General features: G+C 39.2%; 1 protein-coding gene across 11 annotated transcripts in view; it reads left to right on the forward strand.

The window, feature by feature from the left end:
* tanc2b (tetratricopeptide repeat, ankyrin repeat and coiled-coil containing 2b) overlaps positions 1-18,820 on the forward strand; it is a 173,066-nt gene that overhangs the window by 135,510 nt on the left and 18,736 nt on the right. For 9 of the 11 annotated variants that reach the window (XM_053238589.1, XM_026915009.3, XM_053238594.1 and 6 more), the window contains 6 exons: positions 6,715-6,843; positions 12,217-12,252; positions 12,954-13,235; positions 13,396-13,520; positions 17,594-17,825; positions 17,969-18,138. In XM_053238589.1, coding sequence (XP_053094564.1) covers positions 6,715-6,843; positions 12,217-12,252; positions 12,954-13,235; positions 13,396-13,520; positions 17,594-17,825; positions 17,969-18,138 — 974 coding nt within the window. The remainder of the gene's footprint in view (positions 1-6,714; positions 6,844-12,216; positions 12,253-12,953; positions 13,236-13,395; positions 13,521-17,593; positions 17,826-17,968; positions 18,139-18,820) is intronic. The other 2 variants (XM_053238593.1, XM_026915012.3) reach the window with 1 other exon arrangement.

An 18,820-nucleotide genomic window follows, 5' to 3' on the forward strand; every position in this document is an offset into this window, starting at 1 on the left:
TGTTTCTGTGCTCTATTTTGGGCCAGGTCTTGACATATATCTGCTGTTCTCATGAAATCGTCCTCTGGTAGTAAGAAACCAATACACAGACAACAAAGGTTTGTCTGGCATAACGATGGACTCAGGAGAGGTTTGTGGCTCCGTGTGCTGAGTTTTTTTTTTTTTTTAAACAAAGTCCACAATCCAAAATCACAATAAAAGAAAGCGAGGCCAAATCTCAGCCCAAAGGGCAAATCCAAAATAGTAAACGATAATGCAAGGCAAGGATCTAGGCACATGAATAAGGGTTCCCAAGTTGCGCAACAGAAAAGTGTTTGCCTTATTGTCTGGAGATTGTGAGTCCAAATCCTGACAGTGCCATAACGATCTAAGAGAGCAAGGCGTCCTTGGTGTGAAGGATGGCACACTCTCTCCCCTCCAATTGTAACCAGTTGTGGGTGTCTCTGAGCTCATGTATGTAGAAGAGAGTGATACTTTCCTCTGAGTGTGTTAGGCAGCATGAGTAGCTGTTCGAAAAGATGTGGAGGTTGGATTCATGTATCTTGGAGGAAGCACATTTTAGCCCTTACCCTCCCTAGTTGGTAGCTGTTGTATGAAAGAGCTGGCTGGTGGGTGGGAAACGTGAATAGGGCTCAAGAAATGAGGCAAGACTTTGCATTCTGTGTGTCTGAAATGCAAACAAGAATTGGAATGTGTGAATAGTGTCGAATAATCAGGAGGACATGAGCTGATATTTTCTCTTTTCTCTACTTTCATTGTTTCATTTCTGAGGCTAGCAATAGCTAGGAGACATTGAACACTGGGGTATGATCATGATGCCACTCCATTTGCTCATCTTCTCTTTTTTTTAATAAACCTCAACAACACATTAATTTGCCACCATAGAATGCCATCCACTTAAACCCTAATGACACAAAACACCGCAGTGTGTTGTGTTTTAGCTGAGTGATGATAACACTGAATAAGTGGTGTATGAGTGCAACAATCATCACCATTGCCCAGGATCAACACTCCCCTACAGCAAAGATTCATCCAGTATCACTGGAAAGATGTCATTTATATAAACAAAGTCTCCTGTCTGATTGGGATATTGTGTGAGCAATCAGCGCTTTATAACGATTTTGTGTGTCTAGTGTGTGTTTCGGTGAAAGAAAAGATTTTTCTCATAAAGGGTGAAAAAGGGCGTTTCAAAAAGGCAGGTGTTATTCGAGACAAAAAGGAAGAAAACAGTGGTGCTTAAGGAGAAGCTTTAAAGGGTCACAGGGTCTGGAGAGAAAGGTGTGGCAAAACATCAGTGTATATACTGTATAGTTCAGGGGTAGCCTGAGGCAGAGGAGGGTGGCGAAGGGCAGGAAAAATCGTTATAACCTGATGCGAAGAGGGAGAGAAAGGAAACCAATGGAAGAGTGATAAAAGGTAGAGGATTATCAAGACAAACTGTGACTGAGAAGACGTGAAAAGACAAAGCAAAGGAAGAAAAAGTAGAAAAAGAAGATTGAACTCCCATGATAGAGCAGATCAACACTCTAAGCTTTAAGCCATCCCCAAATCCCTTTGAGCACAACATGAAATCTATAGAGATATAGAAAGATGGGAGAATGACACACTAAAAAGAAGGAAGGAATAATGGAGGGATAAGATGAGAAAGAAGAAGGCAGCGCGGTCGATAGCAATCCCAATGACCTACACAATCACAGCTATTTGTCACAAGGACAAGAGGATGTGTCTAAAAGCTGTGATGTGCACAGCTATTCTGCACGGGGGATTTAGCCGTGTATCTTGGTGAAGAGCTCAGTGAAGTGGAATATAAACAGCAGGGTGTGGTTTTTTTTTTTTGTTCATATCTTTCCAATCAATGCTGCATCGTTAATGTAGCTCATCCATGTGTCATGTTATTTCATGAAGCTCTGAAGCTGTATGGCTTTCATTTCTCTTTGCTCCTCATAATATCTGTCATCTAAAGGTAGAGCAAGAACCTCCAATTAAACAGGTTATTGAGCTCTTTGTTAGCAATCACATCCGTCTACTGCCATACACAATCATAACTATAATTATCAAGGACATTATACCATGGCCTGTTGTAATTGCGCTGCACATTATGTTCTTGTGTAACACTGCTAGGATCACCAAATTATCCGATGATTGTGCTGTGCCTAAATGTTGTGCCGATATTAGACAAGGTCCTCAGTATTCTTAAGTAAATTTTCACAAAATTATCAAGACCTCGCCTTGTGCTCTCATTTACATGGATTTATTTCTTTACACGGAACGAGGTTCATAAGGCCTGAAATTACCAACAAGCACTTTCCAAGGATATACAAGATAATAGGCTTGATCATGAGATAAGATTTTATTTGTTGAGAAGGGAAATTACAGTCTTACAATAAACCCTTATCTTGTGTTGTAGTGCTGCTCAGGCAAAGAGGGGCCAGAAATGTTATGGAGGAAAAGCTGTCTTAATAAATTTTGTTCTGCAACACAGGGGATAAACGTTACTCTTGGTACATTGTGCGCTAGAGTCAGTTGGTTATTAACTGCCCCTGAGTCACATTTATCCAAACTTTTATTTATGTAATAGACTCTCTTATTCAGTGGCTCATAAATGTGCAGACAGAAGAGGACATAGTCATAAAAACTTCAGTGAGATGCTTTAAGGAGTCATAACCTAATTACAAGGATGATCAAGTGCACTATTAGGGGAAATAATTAAATCATTAAGTGCTCCAAGAACATGTTACGGTAAAGCACCATTACCCTGGGGAAACTTTTCACATGGATTAATTTTGATGAAATTTTCTTTCATGCATAGTTTTGAAAATTGAAACTGGCAATTAAACTTTCTCTTTTACATGAACTTCAACCAATTATGTAAGGAATAAAACATGACAGGCTGATGTGGTGCTCTTAACATCCTGAAGTTGATTATTTTCTTATAACAGCACGTCCTGAAATATTTTATTTCTTTTGTACAGCAGTGATTTGCTGAAGATTGTAATTTTGAGTTAATTAATTGATTAATTAATGATATGTTGTGCTTTTTTGCTGTTTATAGTTACATTTAAAGTTGTGGGAAATGAGAAGCTATAAACAGTCATTTCTTCACCAGCCTCTCTTTTCTCTTGAAGTTAATAAGCCAAAAAAATGGCAAAAAAAACATACTGATTGTGTCACAGCGCTGAAACTGGAGACTCCTTCCATAAATATTACATAAATGTCTTTTTCCAGAAAACTTTCGGAAAAATTCTAAGTTTTCTTTGTTAAAAAAAAAAAAACAACACTAATAAAAAAAATCTGCTTATTATTAGATTTAGTTTATGTGGCGCATCCACCATACAAGTCGATGTGAATAAGCTGTTACTATAGAAACAATGACATAAACATGAGATTTGAATTACAGCCAGCGTTACTGTCCGAGCTGCTTTATAGAAAATTAAGATTCGAGACCTTCAGATTCGAGAATTCAACAGTGTCTACCTCTACATTTATAACCTAATCTACTGATGAAAAAAAAAAACATTACTGTCAAATTGTAAAGAATTATAAGTTTACAGTGAGTTCTTACTTTGATTATCAGCATCATCCACATCAGTTTCTGTCTCATCACCTGAGATAATTTATTATTATTGCTTATTACTAAGCAGCAGTACACCAAGACAAATAACTTGTACATGTAAACCCACTTGGCAATAAAGGTTTTTGATTCTGAAAAGTCACTTGTGACGTTTAAACACGAGCCTCATCGGAATCTCTTCACTTCACTGATTGCTGTTAATGCTAACATGGGCAGGGAAATAATCACTGATTCGTTCATTCAGTCAGACAGTTCCGTTCTCAGCAAGTCAGCTAGCAAGGTTTCAGACATGTTTAGACAGACTGACTGTTTTTTACCACCTGGCTCCTTACATAACTTGATCTTTGCAGGCAGTTAGCCAAGCCAGTGATCGAAAGTAGTCAAAATAAAAAGATTTCCAGACATGTTTTGGTAAAAAATATATTTGTTTCCTTAAAGTAGAGACGTTAAAGTATATTACTGGCAGAAAACCTTTTTATCTTTGGTCTAATTCAGATTTGTTGTCATTTTTTGGCTGCAGAATTCAGCCACAGCTACATCCAATGGGTTTTCCCAGACCACCACACATATGGGAATAGGAATATATGACTGAATGTAAGTGTGCTTAAAGCCTGTGTGCTCTGAGTCATGCAGCACATCAAGTTTAGGCAAGTATAGGAGTATGTTTAAACACCCACACACCCAGAAAGTTTCCAGCATCTAGTACACAAACACAGTTTCAGAGCATCACTTTCAAAACTGCTAAACCTGTATAGCACAACTGACAATAATAAATCAACTTTATTACTTCGGGGCCTGAAAATTTGACCTGAAATGGACACTGTAAGAGTTAATTCATCGCTGCCATGTAAAGCTTGCCTCTTCCTCCTGCGGTCTTGTACAGAAAATTTAGATTCATTCGTGTAAGTCGACTGGGAGATCGGAAAACTGGTGAAAGTCATACCCTGTAGAGGTGTGTGTGTGTGTGCATGTGATGGCAGTCTGATCTGCCCAAACTCACACAGACTCACGCGCAAATATGGTTTGCATACCCACCAAGATCAGCGTCAGTGAGCAAGACCCAAGAGACAGACCCACTCAGGCAGCGTGCTGCATTGCAGATACAGTAGAATATGAGTTCATATGAGTTTGCTTAATAGTATGAAGCAAGAAGGAAATGAGGTACTTTTATTACCATAGACATCGATGCACATACATTAGAATTAGCTCAAAGAAGAGAAATGTAAACTACATATTACCTACTGCTAATTTTCAGCAATATCATCATATACACACACATACATTTGTCTATCAGAGGGAAACACTAGGCACAGCTGCTTTCCACTGCATTGTTAGCTGCTGCTCTCTTCTCTTTGCGCAGAGTGTGTAAGCTGTGACTTGTACACACATATGGTCAAGCAAGCCTGATTTATATCAGCGTACAAGCTTACACAAGGTGCATTCTGTCCTGTGCTTATCCCAGGACACTTATTCACAATGGGCCATATTCAGAGTCAGCGACTCAAGTTCAAAAGGTAACATGGGTAAAGTTTCACATATTCAGAATCGGTTTACGCGCCTGCTTACGTTGATTTCCTGGGTGCGCTAATCAGATTATGGAAGTCAACTGCATCTAATTCACATTTATAATTTCTTGACTAGAAGCGTAACTAGAAAACCTACTGACTGATACTGACAGTGGAGACTCCTTCCATAAATGCTAAATAAACATCTCCTTCCAAAAAGCTTCACCATAACAACAATTATATGATATTGTTCAATAACAACTTTTTAAATCCATTTATTAGTAGGCTTTGATTATGTGGAGCGTCCACAGTAGAAGTCACATTAGCTGTTACTATAGAAACAGCTATACTGTAAAAATGAGCGCATTAATATAACCTTGTGATTTGAATAACATCCAGCACTACTGGCAGAGCCACTGTTATAGAATATTAATGAACACCTTCGGACCAATCAGAAATGAGAATTCAGCAGCACAGAAGTGATACAAGGTGTGCGATAGTTACATGATTTTAGAATACGGAGAGACACAAGAACATTGCAAACATGGAGAAGTTTAAGATTTTCTTTATTGTTTTGCTTTTAGGCTGAAAAATAATTGTTTCTTCAATGACAATTAGACCAAATAACATTGTTTATCTCATCATTGTGCTTGTTATCACACCTGCCACTTTGACTAAATTGGCTAGAAAATGAAAGTTACATGTCGTGAATACAGTGACAGCCAAAGAGACTTTTCATAAGCACGTTGCTTACAAAGTTCTGCAAGAACGAAATCATACTTTTGAGCACTGCAGTTAAATTATGTAAATTCCAATCTGGCAGCATAATGTTAGCTAACTAGTTTGGTTTGCTTCAGGACTAACATTATTTCTTTCCACTTAGAAATCCAGCTATTATCTTTTCTTAATAATCATATTTTATTTTGGCCAAAGTCAATATAATGTTGATCTACTGTATGTTATAATAGAAAAAGTCTGCATATCCATTGGAAAAGAAAATGCTGGGAAAATGCTTTATTTTCACTGAAGGAGAAAAGGCCAATTGGATGTAGTAATCCTCTCTTGGTTTAGTTGAACTTTCTGGTCGTGAAATAATGAACTCATGCTGTAACACTACTCATATTCTGCTTTTGGTGTGATATGACTCCTTTACAGAAAAATGGAAGGGTGTTTGTGTGTAGGCAAATATGAAGGCATAAATGCATGACCACCATATTCGGTATCCTCTAAGTTACCATAATACACACTATCCGAGGTGTGATGGAGAAGTTCTAAGAAAAAGCCAGAGGCCATGAATATTACCATTGTTCAATATATCTTAAAATATCAAATGGAGGTGTCTAATACTGGGTGTTATGATGTAATATATCATTCTCATCATTTGCTCATCATTTTCATTTATATTTTCTGTAACACCTCATCTCGAAAACCTTTCTTCTGCTCGTTCCTTGATGTTTTCTGTTCCAGGTCACTGATGATGATGATTTGTAAATGATCTTAAATGAACAAATGGAGGTGTCTCATTTTGTGTGTTATGATGTAACACAATGTCTCATTATTGAGTTATCCGAAACCTTTCTTCTGCTCATTCATTCAAACACTGATGTTTTGTCTTCCATTTCTCCTCCGCAACATCAGCCACCAGTTCAGCTCACCTGGAGGACTTGGCCTACCTGGATGAGCAGAGACACGCTCCACTCCGAACTTCACTGCGCATGGCGCGCCAAAACAGCATGGCCGCCGGACGATCTGGCCAGGATCTGAGAGGTAATGTACCTAGTGTGTGTGTGTGTGTGTCTAGCTGAAGTTATGTTTAGAGTCAGGACTGTTAGACTTCGAAACACACTACTAATGTCTACTAATACATCTAGTATTAATTATTTTACATTTATTACAACATAAACTTAATAAAAATTACCAGAGGCATATAAACACACCACACATGTATATGTCTCCTGATTGGATGAATAGGAAGCCAATTCTCCCTGCAATCATGATTAAATGGTCAAGCTGTAAATAAGTATAAAAATATAAGTTTTTTTTTTTCTGCAATCAATATGCGTTTGACTGATGGAGACTGGCAAATATAAAGTATTTTAAGGTGGGTATTTATAGAAGGCCCTCTCCTCAGGGGTGCATAGAGCCTTATACACACTACTCTACCAGTGCAATTCATGTCCGCAAGGTCAAAGGTAGGTAATGGTTATGTTTAAGGTCTAGAAATGAATCTGCAATTTAAATAGTCTTTTTAAACCTAAGGATATTATACATTATCTGTAAGGTCAAAATGTATAATTACTATTCCTAGATCCAAAATCTAAATCTAAATGTGGAGAAAAAGAAATAAGAAATCAAGTGTACAATTAAAAGGACTAAATCAAAGCAAATGTGCAGCTGAATTCTGGCAAATAACCCAAAAAGATCAAAAATCAGGTTTTGTCGTATATGTTTTTTTTTTCTGCGTGTAACAGGCACTCAACTTTGACACCTCAACTTTAAGAAACCATAAATATATTTAACCAAAATGATGTGGAAATGGTTTATATACCTTTTACTCTTCCTGCATAAGAATCCAAATGAACAAACGCAGTGGTAAAAAAAAAAAAAAAAAAACGTCATTGTGTCTAAAGATAGCAAGTCTAAAACCTTGCGAGCTAAATGTGATTTTCTCTTACAGTGAATGTCAAGATTTGATCAAACTGTTGTACAGCTGTATGCTGTAGTAAAACGGACATAAGCCTAATCAATTCATTTTGTAATCAGATACCAGCTGCCAAAATGTCTGTAATGCTCCTGCACTGCAGTCAGAAAGAAATCTTTACATGCAATTTTCTCCTTTTTTACCTTTAATGGTAACCAGGCTTTAAAACGCCAGAAGGTTAGAAGTGGTTGGAAGACACTAATCCGTGTATCATATTCCATCATCCAAGGATGTTCTTAAAATGGTTCTTAAAATGCACCCTGGCAGCTCAGCTGAAATCGTTGATCCTGAAACTGAGAGTGCGCAGCATGGAAGCTCGTGTCCACCATTAGAGTCCTCCTTACGTCTACAGCGGTGCCTGGGAGGTTTTACCAGGCTGACAGTGACCCAGGTGTTTAATCACCATGTTCAACTCTGGCCATAGTAGCATCTGAAAATGAGTTTGGATCAGGATCTAAACTAGCTGTGACAGCCACCCTTAAAGGTAGCCCAAGTGGAATTGGATGGTGATGTGCAGCCTGCGGTACGGAACACACTCTTTCACACTGTGCTGGTCATGGCAGAATGACTGGTGAAAAGATTTTATTTCCATTTTATTTAGCCTTAAAGGACAACAAAAATATCTGCAGGAACAGGCAGGATTGGTCAGAATTCCTTCGGAAGCGGGCGGGAGTGTGATTAAAAACCCACAGACACCTCTACCTTAGTGATGAGGTTCCATCAAAGCAAAAGGAAATTTAAAAAAGATTTTCCTCACTGTAGTCTTACACAATGTGCAGTTGACTGTAGAATCGGAGTCATCTATTCTGAAATATTTTCAGGCTAATAAAGTATGTTTAGCCTGTATCTCCTTACCGTCTGCCTCACTGGTTTTTTTTTTTTCACCGCCCCGACTAATGAACATCCCCACAGTGGCACCTAGTGTATTAGTCAACCCCTAGCCTACACAGCCTGCTCACACTCACACACAGCTCCCTTTCCAAGTGTTTTAAATTGGTGTTTAAACATTAAAAGCCATTCTCTTTTCCTAATCGGATGCCTCAGTGTGTTTGCTCTCCTCTCCTCTCCTCTGTGTAAGAGTGTTTGTACAGAGCCCATGTGACATCCGTGTCTGCTCTTAGTCTCTGAGCATCAGTGTCACTGTCCCTCCAGGCTACACTGAGCTTAACCTTTCTCCAGAGTGACACACACATACTCTCATTTTCTCTCTCTCTCTCTCTCTCTCTCTCTCTCTCTCTCACTCTCTCTCTCTCACACACACACAAAAGCAGTTCCAGAAAGAGAGAGAGAAAGAGAGATTTACTCAGTAAGAATAACAGCACATTTCCATTATACTAAGAAGTGAGTTCGAAAGAGTTCCTTGAATGTGCCCTGCCTGTAATGGATGCTTTTTTTTTTACATTTTTTTACACACACACACACACACACGCGCACACACACACACTTTGGTGAAATGGAGCTTGTTCATCAGCTCATTTCTCTCAGAGCCTGTTTGCTGAGTCATTCTCACCGGGTCAGTAATTAAAGCAGCTCACACCTTCTACTTGGAAAAAAAAAGTGAGAGAGGAAGAGATAAGTGAGAGTATTATCTCTTATAATCTTAATATACAAAAATCTGTTGCTCGGTTGTTTCCCAAGGAACCGTGGTTCTGGCCTGATAACACACAAACGCACACATACACACACAGAGTTTGGATAAATGCTTACAATACAAGTATTAATACCATAATTTGAAGACATATTTAGAAAAATGATCAATTTGATTTTTATATATATATATATATTTGATAATACTGTACACTCACTGGCCACTTTAAGATTAGAAAAATTGAAAATTATAAAAAAAACAAAAAAAAAAAAAAAACATTGCTTATCCACCTGAAGGTTTGACTAATTGTGCCTTCTGAAATGCTTTTCTGCTCACCATGGTTGTAAAGAGTGGTTATTTGGACGGTTTTGGATTTGGATGGTTCTTGTTTTTCGCACCATTCTGTGTAAACTCTAGAGACTGTTTGAATCCCAGAAGATCAGCAGTTCCTGAATTACTCAAACCAACCCATCTGTCACCAACAACCATACCACAGTCAAAGTCACTGAGACCTTGAACTAACTTTACTAAACTCTTAACTTAAACTTAACTAAAGCTCTTGACCTGTATCTGCATGACTGTATGCACTGCTCTGCTGCCACATGATTGGCTGATTGGATAATTGCATGAATGATCAGGTTCTAATAAAGTGGCCGGTATCGCCCCCTTGATATTTACGTTTTTTTTATTTATGTTTTGTAGTGTTACAATCTGGAACTGAAATGGAACCAATTTCGATAAAGTGTCATGACTCTACACAAAATATCCCATAATATTGAAGTAGGAAGAAAGATTATGGGCTATTTGGTGTAGACTCACGACTTAAATTCCCAAGTCATTTTCAGGTCCAGGTTGTAACACAACAAAATGTTGAAATGTTCAAGCAGGTTAAATACTTACGCAAGACACCGTAGGTGTTTAAGCATACCAAATGGAAATGACATCAAAGTAAAATCAAATATATGCAAATTCTGTAGCAGTTAAATGACGATTGGAGTATTGCATCAGATTACTTCAGCACAACAGGAAAAGCTAATGTGCACAAATAGTCTTTAAAGAAATTTCAAAGCAGATGAGTCACTGGCAATTTGATCAGACAGGAACACTTAAACTCATGCATTTTAATTTTGCGTGGTTTATTTTATGGTGCCTCTGAAGACCAAAGAGAACAGCAGGGTTTTACTGAGCTTTATGCATCTGTAATAAAAATCAGCTGTAAAAATGACAGGAACCAGGTGGAGGGATAGGAACATCGGAGTTAAAGTAGATTAGATCTCCTCCAGTCTTTTTAAAGCCACATCTAATTTTTTTTTTAAACTGGAGATGGAATGAAGCCATTTAGTTAAAAGCTGCTTATACAGGAGCAGGCAAATTTATAAACTGATTTGGAGGAATTAAATTTGATTTGTTCAGTTTAACTAATGACAAAGATAACATGATATTTTTAAGTAGTATCACTGTTGCGCTGCTTTGTGTCAGGGTCAAGACACCACCACCTTATGTTCTCTGAAATAAATGTTTTCAATAGTTTCATGATCAATTAGTGCGATCCATATTACAGGCACACATATGCCACCAACTGGCACCATTTGGTGGCCCTCAAGGCCCTTGGGAAAAAATGACAGGAAATTTCTGAAAGGTCTACGCAAAATATTCCTAAAAGACATGTTGAGTGAAATCCCAATTCTTTCTTGATAAATTTTCTGTTTCTATGCACAATTTCTCAGCCCTCGTTACTCTGTCCAGTGGTGGTGGAAGACTGCTCATAGTAAAGCACTGAAGTTAGCATGCTAGTGGCATGAATGATGCAGTGGTATGAGTGTATCAGCTGAAGCAGTGTCACTGCTGGGTTAAGAATAGTCCACCCACCAGATATCTCCACCCAGCAGTGGCCCAGTGTTGAAAACTGACTCCTGATGAAGACTAGAGGGCAATTAACACAAGTTGTGCATGGAAAAAATATTTAAGAAAGCTATAGTCTTTAACCGTACACTCTACAAGGTGGACTATCAGGGGTAGGTGTGTCTAGTACCACACATAATAAAAGTGAAAGTGAAGTGACGTGGAATACAAGTGACCATTAACTTTATGAAGGTTTTAGGTCAGGCGATCTACAAACAGCTATGGCAAGGGTAATCTGAGATACGTGGAAAACCTAGGCCAAAATGTCGCTCTGCGGGTGCTTAAACGTGCTGAACAGAAAGTTTTATCATTTTTAAACATTTAAAACAAAGAAAGTAAATGTTTAATATCTTCAATATTTAATATTCAAGATTCTGCACTATTTCTAGGTCCCTATTTAAATGTAAGTAAATTTGTGATATTGACCATGTTAACTGCTTTGTACAAAAGGTCAGATTTTCCTCATGCCTAATCTCATGTGTTCAGACGACACACTCATGGATTTGATCTAAAATAGATCATAAGGTTTTGCACAAACTTGTGGAGTCCATGCTAGCTCGAGTGCACATTGTCATTAAAGCACAAAAAGGGGACGTACCAAATACTAAGAAACTCTGAAATTTATGTAAATATTTCAAAGATGCTGATTTTCACTCAAGTTGTTGTAATGAAAATTGTTGCATTACATTAGAAAAGAATGCAAATAGAAGCATTTTCAGTAGTGGTCTCAGATTTTTGGACCCCACTGTGTATGTATGTGTGTATGTATGTGTGTATGTATATGTGTGTACTGTATACACTCCTGCATTTAGTGTTTTTTGATAAGCTTTCATTCTGCCTTTCATTTTCATCCTCTTGTCCACTTATGGCTTCATTACTCCATGCAGCTTCTCTCTTAGCGCAGGCTTTTTTTTCTCCTCTCACCTGTGTGTCTGTGTGTGTATCTCAGCTTCTGCTAACCACAATACCTGGCAGTCCCAGTCACGTAAGTTCCTGTTCTGCTAACGCTGCATACTCTCCACCTGCTGTGTAACTGGTGTAGTTCTTTTCCTAGGACTTCATTATATAATATTGTGATCTACTGTACAGTTGTGTGCACATGTGCGTGTGTGTGTGAAAACAGTGGCTGGTTAATCACAATTTGCCTGTTTGTATTGTATGAGTGTTTATACTCCTTTCTGTGTTTGAAGTTGTTCAATCATCAGGTGTAGTAGTAGTAGTAAGTTTTAACACAGGGGTGTCCAGTCATATCCGGAAAGGGCCGCTGTGGGTTCAGGTTTTCATTCCAACCAAGCAGATGCCACACCTGAGTCTACTGAAAGCCAGGATCAACTGATTAAACAGGAGGAATCAGGTGTGGCTCCTGCTCGAATGGAATGAAAACCTGCACCCACGCTGGCCCTTTGTGGATAAGATTGTCACCCCTGTTTTAACAGTTCACCATCAAGATGCTACAATTCAAGTTTCCTTGATTTAACACTATTGTAATCATTTCTCTCTGTTGTATTATTCTTTTTTGATTGTACATTGGCATGACTGGTTCTGTCTATGGTATACGATCTTATCTAAATGACTCATCACAGTTGTTAGCTCGGTTATTACCCGACTATCATCCTCTGAATTGTGTTTCCTTTCTCACTCTTTCTCTCTTTCTCTCTCTCTCTCTCTCTCTTTCCCTGTCCTCAGTGCGCTTCGCTCCATACAGGCTCCAGGACATAGCGCTGAAGCCGTTGCTCTTCGAGGTTCCCAGCATCACGGTGGACTCTGTGTTTACGGGGCGTGAGTGGCTTTTCCAAGAAATTGATGCTCAGTTGAGTAGCACCAACCGTGCTACCAACCGGGGTGTGGTGCTGGTTGGCAACATTGGCTTTGGCAAGACGGCCATTATCTCCCGTCTGGTGGCTCTCAGCTGCCACGGCAACCGCATGAGGCAGATTGCCTCCGACAGCCCGCAGGCTTCACCCAAACGTAAGGGTTAAATTATTTTCTAGAGGCAAAACTTTTTATCATAATTTCAACAAAGGCTTGGGGTAGCATTTTTCAAATGGTATGATGATATTGATGATATTCTAAGCACATGTTTGTTAAGTTCAATGTGTTGAAGTGTTTCTGTGTGTGTGTGTGTTAGATGGAGATGGACTCCCTCTTACACAGCCTCAGCCCTCCCATGGAACGTTGGGAGGTGGCAGCTGCCCGGGAACTCCAGAGATGAGGAGGAGACAGGAGGAGGCTATGAGGAGACTCGCATCTCAGGTGCGGACATTTATTCATTTCTTATTAATTTATTTACTTATTTGACAAATGCTCTTATCCAAAGTAGGTGAGGCAAAATCTTATCTAAGCATGTGGCTATTAAATGAGATGATAGAATGATACAACTTGTCCCTGATAAGTTTCCACTAACAACAAGTGTGGATAAAGAGCAGCCACAACTCGATATGTAAAAGTTGGTGTAAGTGCTAGATCTCAGGAGTGCTACACAGAATTCTTTAAAGATTAGTCTCAAGGCAGTCTAAGATATAGTATATAAGGTGTGGGGATGCCTTTCCAGGAATTTAAAGCACCTCAGTCTTGCTGGCTTTCAGCTTTAGGAGATGAACTGCCTTTCATGATGAGATGTCAGTCAGACACACCAAGATATGAGCTGCAACCTGAGTATCTGATGGTGGGAAGGAAAAGATGAGCTAGGTGTCATCCACATAACTGATTGTATGTCAGCAAGAAAGCAGGTATTGAGAGAATAGAGAAGAAGGCTGAGTACTGAGCCTAGAAGGATATGAGTAGAGAGAGTACACAGAGCAGATGTGGATCCTTTCAATGCCACCGGATGCGTGTCACTCCAGATAGGAAGCAGAATGGTGCCATGCTGAGCAAGTGATTCGATGGGCTGATTTATGCTACATCCACTGCATCGTCTGCCTTGTTCAGCATATTCACTAGGGGGCAGTGCCCCATGAACCAAATCAGAACCAAACCGAAGCAAAAAAAAAAAGTGTATTAAAAAACAAATGAGTGTTCTGTGTCTCTCTGTAGGAATGAAATAATACACCGAAGACACTTCACTTCTCTTCGATGTATTTCTGAAGTTTTTTTCGCTTTTCTGTATTCAGCAGTATCAAGCAGCTCATGTATCGAAGCACTTCAGTTTAGTTAGTGTTTAAATCCACTATTCTAATCTATTATGTATGTTAGAAAGTAAATTGTGTAATCCTGCAGGATTAAACTCACATTATAATAAGCCAGTATAAAGCCTCACACTTTATATTCGTAAGTGTTAAGATTGTAGTTTTCAGTAAATGAATCCATTATACTGTACAACAATGTGATCCTATCACACCAAGTGACACAAACGTGAAACGCAGGAGAAAAAAATATGGATGTATGCTTGCGTTGTCCGTTTATTTAAAATACACCAACCTGAGAAACTAGCAGCATAAGTCAGTCTAAACTGATATTTTTAGAAAGATTTTTCATCTGTTTTTTTTTTTCATCTGTTCCTGTCGCAGGCTTTTACTGTATGTATTTGATTTTTTAACAAAAAGTGTTTTACAAAAAGTGTTGAGGGAGCATGAGCATATCTCCAGCCTATGGAAGATGGAAAGTACTAGATGCAATAAGGGAAATGTTTATTTTACGGTTTAATATTGTATTGTTCACACTTGCGTTGTATTTGGAACAATATTTCATTCAACCATTCTGAAGCGCTTGATAGAACCCGTGGAAGAAGGGTCACATCACAACGAAGTCTGTCTTGTCACAATGTTTCCGGACACACAACTGAACACACCCCCCCAAGCCAGTCAGTGTTTTCCTGAAGGCTGATTGAAGCACTGCCCTGTAGATACGCACAGCACACAGTTAGCTTCTCAGAGGACAGCAGGTATTGGGGAAGATATTATGAAAATGTTTTTTAATGTAAATTTAATTACAAGCTGACTGGAAACAGCTGACATGGGGTTCAAATTTTGTGCATAATCTTTAAAATTGTTAAAAGATAAAAATTTTTTTACTGATTTTTCAAGAGCTAAATATTAATTAATTAATTTTTTATATAAATGTTCTTTTTTAAAATGTTAAAAATATATATAGGCTTTATTTTGGAGACATTAAAGAAAGTAGTATCGAATAGGATTTTAAAAATGCAACGCTATCGCCATGATCACGCCTGTATTGTGATACATATTGTGATATCTTTGTGCTTATCCGAAATGTGTCACAACACACACACATTAATGTGCTTCAGCACAGAAGTATAACTCAGCCCTAAGTATGGAGAGAAGGATAGTGTGGTTAAAGTGCTGAACTATCAGGATCGAATTCAGCCACAACAGTTGTTTTTGTAGAGTGTCCCGGTTTGAATTCCGACTTGTTAAGACTTTGGACCTGGTTCAACTGATTGTAGACTTTTGAAAGGAATGACAGGAAAGACAACTTGGGCTTTTCAGAAAGAGTGGCATCCTGGCAACTGGTACATGACCTGAGGTTATGGAGCCATTTCTGATGGATGTGGTGAAGAGGAGGACGTTGTGGGAGTCTGGTGGATGGTAGATGGGATGAGCTCCAGTGGAGAAGTGGTGGGACTAATCGATGTTAGTAGGTGTAGAATATCATTTGGAGACAGAGGAGAGAAATATGTGGGGGAGTGAGGATTAGTGAGGGAAGTGGAGGCAGGGAGGAAAGATTGGCAGATCTTGCTAGCCTTATCTTCCAGAAGAACAGTGAAGAAGTCTGCAGAGATTGAGTGATGAGGGTGAAGAGCTCATAAAAGCTTATGAGTCATATGCTGATGCGTCCATGTTTCCTTTGTAGATGAGGATTCGTTTAAAATAAACCCTAAAGCGTACTCAAGGATACCTATAGCTGTGACATTTGAACTGATATACTGTATAACCAAAAAACCCTCACTCTTATAATAGTGAAACTTTAATACATATACAAACGCAGTTACAGACCCTGATGCACTCCTGCTCTCACTTTCCCCAGTGAGTCTCCAATGCACCACGCGCACACATGCTAACATGCTCAAAGCCTCGTCATCACCTGTCCAGGCTCAGTGTTTCAGTCGCAGCATTATGCAGATGTGTTTATAAAAGGAAAAAACAACTTTGCCACAGAGCCTCATGAAATATTCATACCCACAGAATGCCATTCCCCTGCCAAGCAAGTAGATCTTTTTAAGCCAATGCATTAATAATTTACTCCACTCTGTTCCGTTGTTCTGTTTCTCTTCTCTCTCTTTCTCTCTCTCTCTCTCTCACTCACTCACACACACACACACACACACACACACACACACACTAGTCACTCCTATGACTTTATGTCCTCTATTCTATTATTTTCCATTCAGGTGAATAGGAATTTCTGCCAAGACTTGTCTGGACTGCTCCTGTCTCTCTTTCTCTCTCTCTCTCTCTCTCTCTCTCTCTCTCTCCGAGACTTCTTTTACATATGTGTACACTGTTGGTCCCCTTCTCCGTCTCCCTCTCTTTCATTCTCTCTCTCCACTGATTTGGGTTCAGCCATCTCCAGCTCTCTGTCTGCATCCAAACGGCAGCTCACTCTCCCTCACTGCACATCTACACATTAGACAGATTCCAATCATTCATCTTCATTGTGAGTTTCGCTGAACAGGAGAGTATAAAAATCGCATAGCTGCTACTCACTGTTCTTGTTCCTTGCTCTTCATCTCTCTCCATCATGAAAGGAAAGCACAGTGCTGCAAAAAAAAATATCTCTGTTCATTCTCCCAGAGAAATCTCATTTAAGTTGATAAAGTAAATCTAGATTGACAAAGATTGACAGTGAGATGACGCATCTATAGCCGTCCACTTTTACATTTCCTCTTTAGAGTTTATTGTGTTCTGATATGCAATCTTCACCTTGATACTACTTTTACCTCAAAATATTCAATTTAAGTTTTCATACATCTAATTGAACTAGTGGTTTGAGAGTGGAAAAGTTACTAAAGAAAAGTTTAAGAGCGGAAAAGTTACTAAAGAATTGCTAATCAGGGCCCAGATCCATATAAAAACATACTTTGGCACGTTCCAATTTTCTTGCCTAGTCAGGGTCACGGTGGATCTGGAGCCTATTGGACCATATTTGATGCCAGTACTTCTCAGGGCACTAAGCACACACATACACTTCCACACACTCATTCATACCTAGGAGCAATTTAGAGCCACCAATGCATCTACTCTCATTTTTTTGGGAGATGGGAGGAAACTGGAGAACCGGAGATAGTTCACTGACGTGTTTTTGTCTCTGTAAGTTCCAGATTACTGATACTAGCTAAAACTTTTACTCTTCTCTGGTATCTCATGTAGGTGGTAGCGTATCACTACTGTCAGGCTGACAATGCCTACACTTGCCTGGTGCCAGAGTTCGTGCACAACGTGGCAGCGCTGCTGTGCCGCTCACCACAGCTTAACACCTACAGAGAGCTGCTACTGAGAGAACCACACATTCAGAGCACGCTCAGTCTGCGCTCCTGCGTCCAGGATCCACTCAGCGCTTTCACAAGGGGAGTCCTCGAGCCACTGGACACACTTTATAAAGGTGTGTAAAGAGACTTATACAGAAGCCTACCCAGAATACATTATATTCTGACATTGATATTCAAGACATAAGCTTAGATTTTGGGTTGGTTGGTTCTAAGTTTCAGAGTGAACCGTTTGTGTGTCCATGTATTTGTCTTTCAGAGAGGAAGATGACAGTTGATGAAGACTTCATCATTCTTATAGATGGTCTTAATGAAGCAGAGTTCCACAAGCCTGATTACGGTGACACCATTGTCTCTTTCCTTTGTAAGACCATCGACAGGTTCCCAGCCTGGCTCAAGCTAGTGGTGACCGTTCGAACCTCATTGCAGGTAACACACACACACACACACACACACACTATTAGTATCTTATTTCCCCACACAATTCACACTGTATTTGGACATTCTAAAAAAAAGTAATCTTTTTTTAATGTCCTCAGATTATCCATAATGTAGATTAAATTTTTTTATATACTGCTAGCTCATCCATAGGGGCAGATGGGGCAGAGTCCACTATATATCAGCTGTTCCACAAAAATCTTTATCTTCATAAAGCCCTAACTGCTATTTGACAAATACATGTGGATGTTCCGGAAATCTGTTCACCTTTCTAGATGTTGCGCAATCGTGATTCTGCTTGCTCACTACTCCATTATTATTGCACCTAGTGGTCAAAAATGGCAACTGCAACAAGTGCTAATAGAGGCCCATTAGGGCAGGAATCATGCTGCCCCATGCTCAGGGGCAAGAAGCAGCGGACAGGACAGCGGAAAGCACAGTTAACCACAGGGTTGCCAGAGTCATGGTTTTTACCCAAAATTGAGACAGTTTAAAAATACTCTGTAGCTGCCAGAATATTGTTTTATAGTAAATAATCAGAATTAAATCTAATACATTTCTGCAAACAAAGACAATGTGTAAGTGCAGACAGTGTGTCTGTGATGTGTAAAACCATTGCTATTCTAAGATATATTGCAAAGATTGCAAGTGCAAAACGTGGATTTTGGAGTGG

Source organism: Pangasianodon hypophthalmus, chromosome 12 (assembly GCF_027358585.1).
Source record: "Pangasianodon hypophthalmus isolate fPanHyp1 chromosome 12, fPanHyp1.pri, whole genome shotgun sequence".
In the NCBI taxonomy this organism is placed as follows: Eukaryota; Metazoa; Chordata; class Actinopteri; order Siluriformes; family Pangasiidae; genus Pangasianodon; species Pangasianodon hypophthalmus.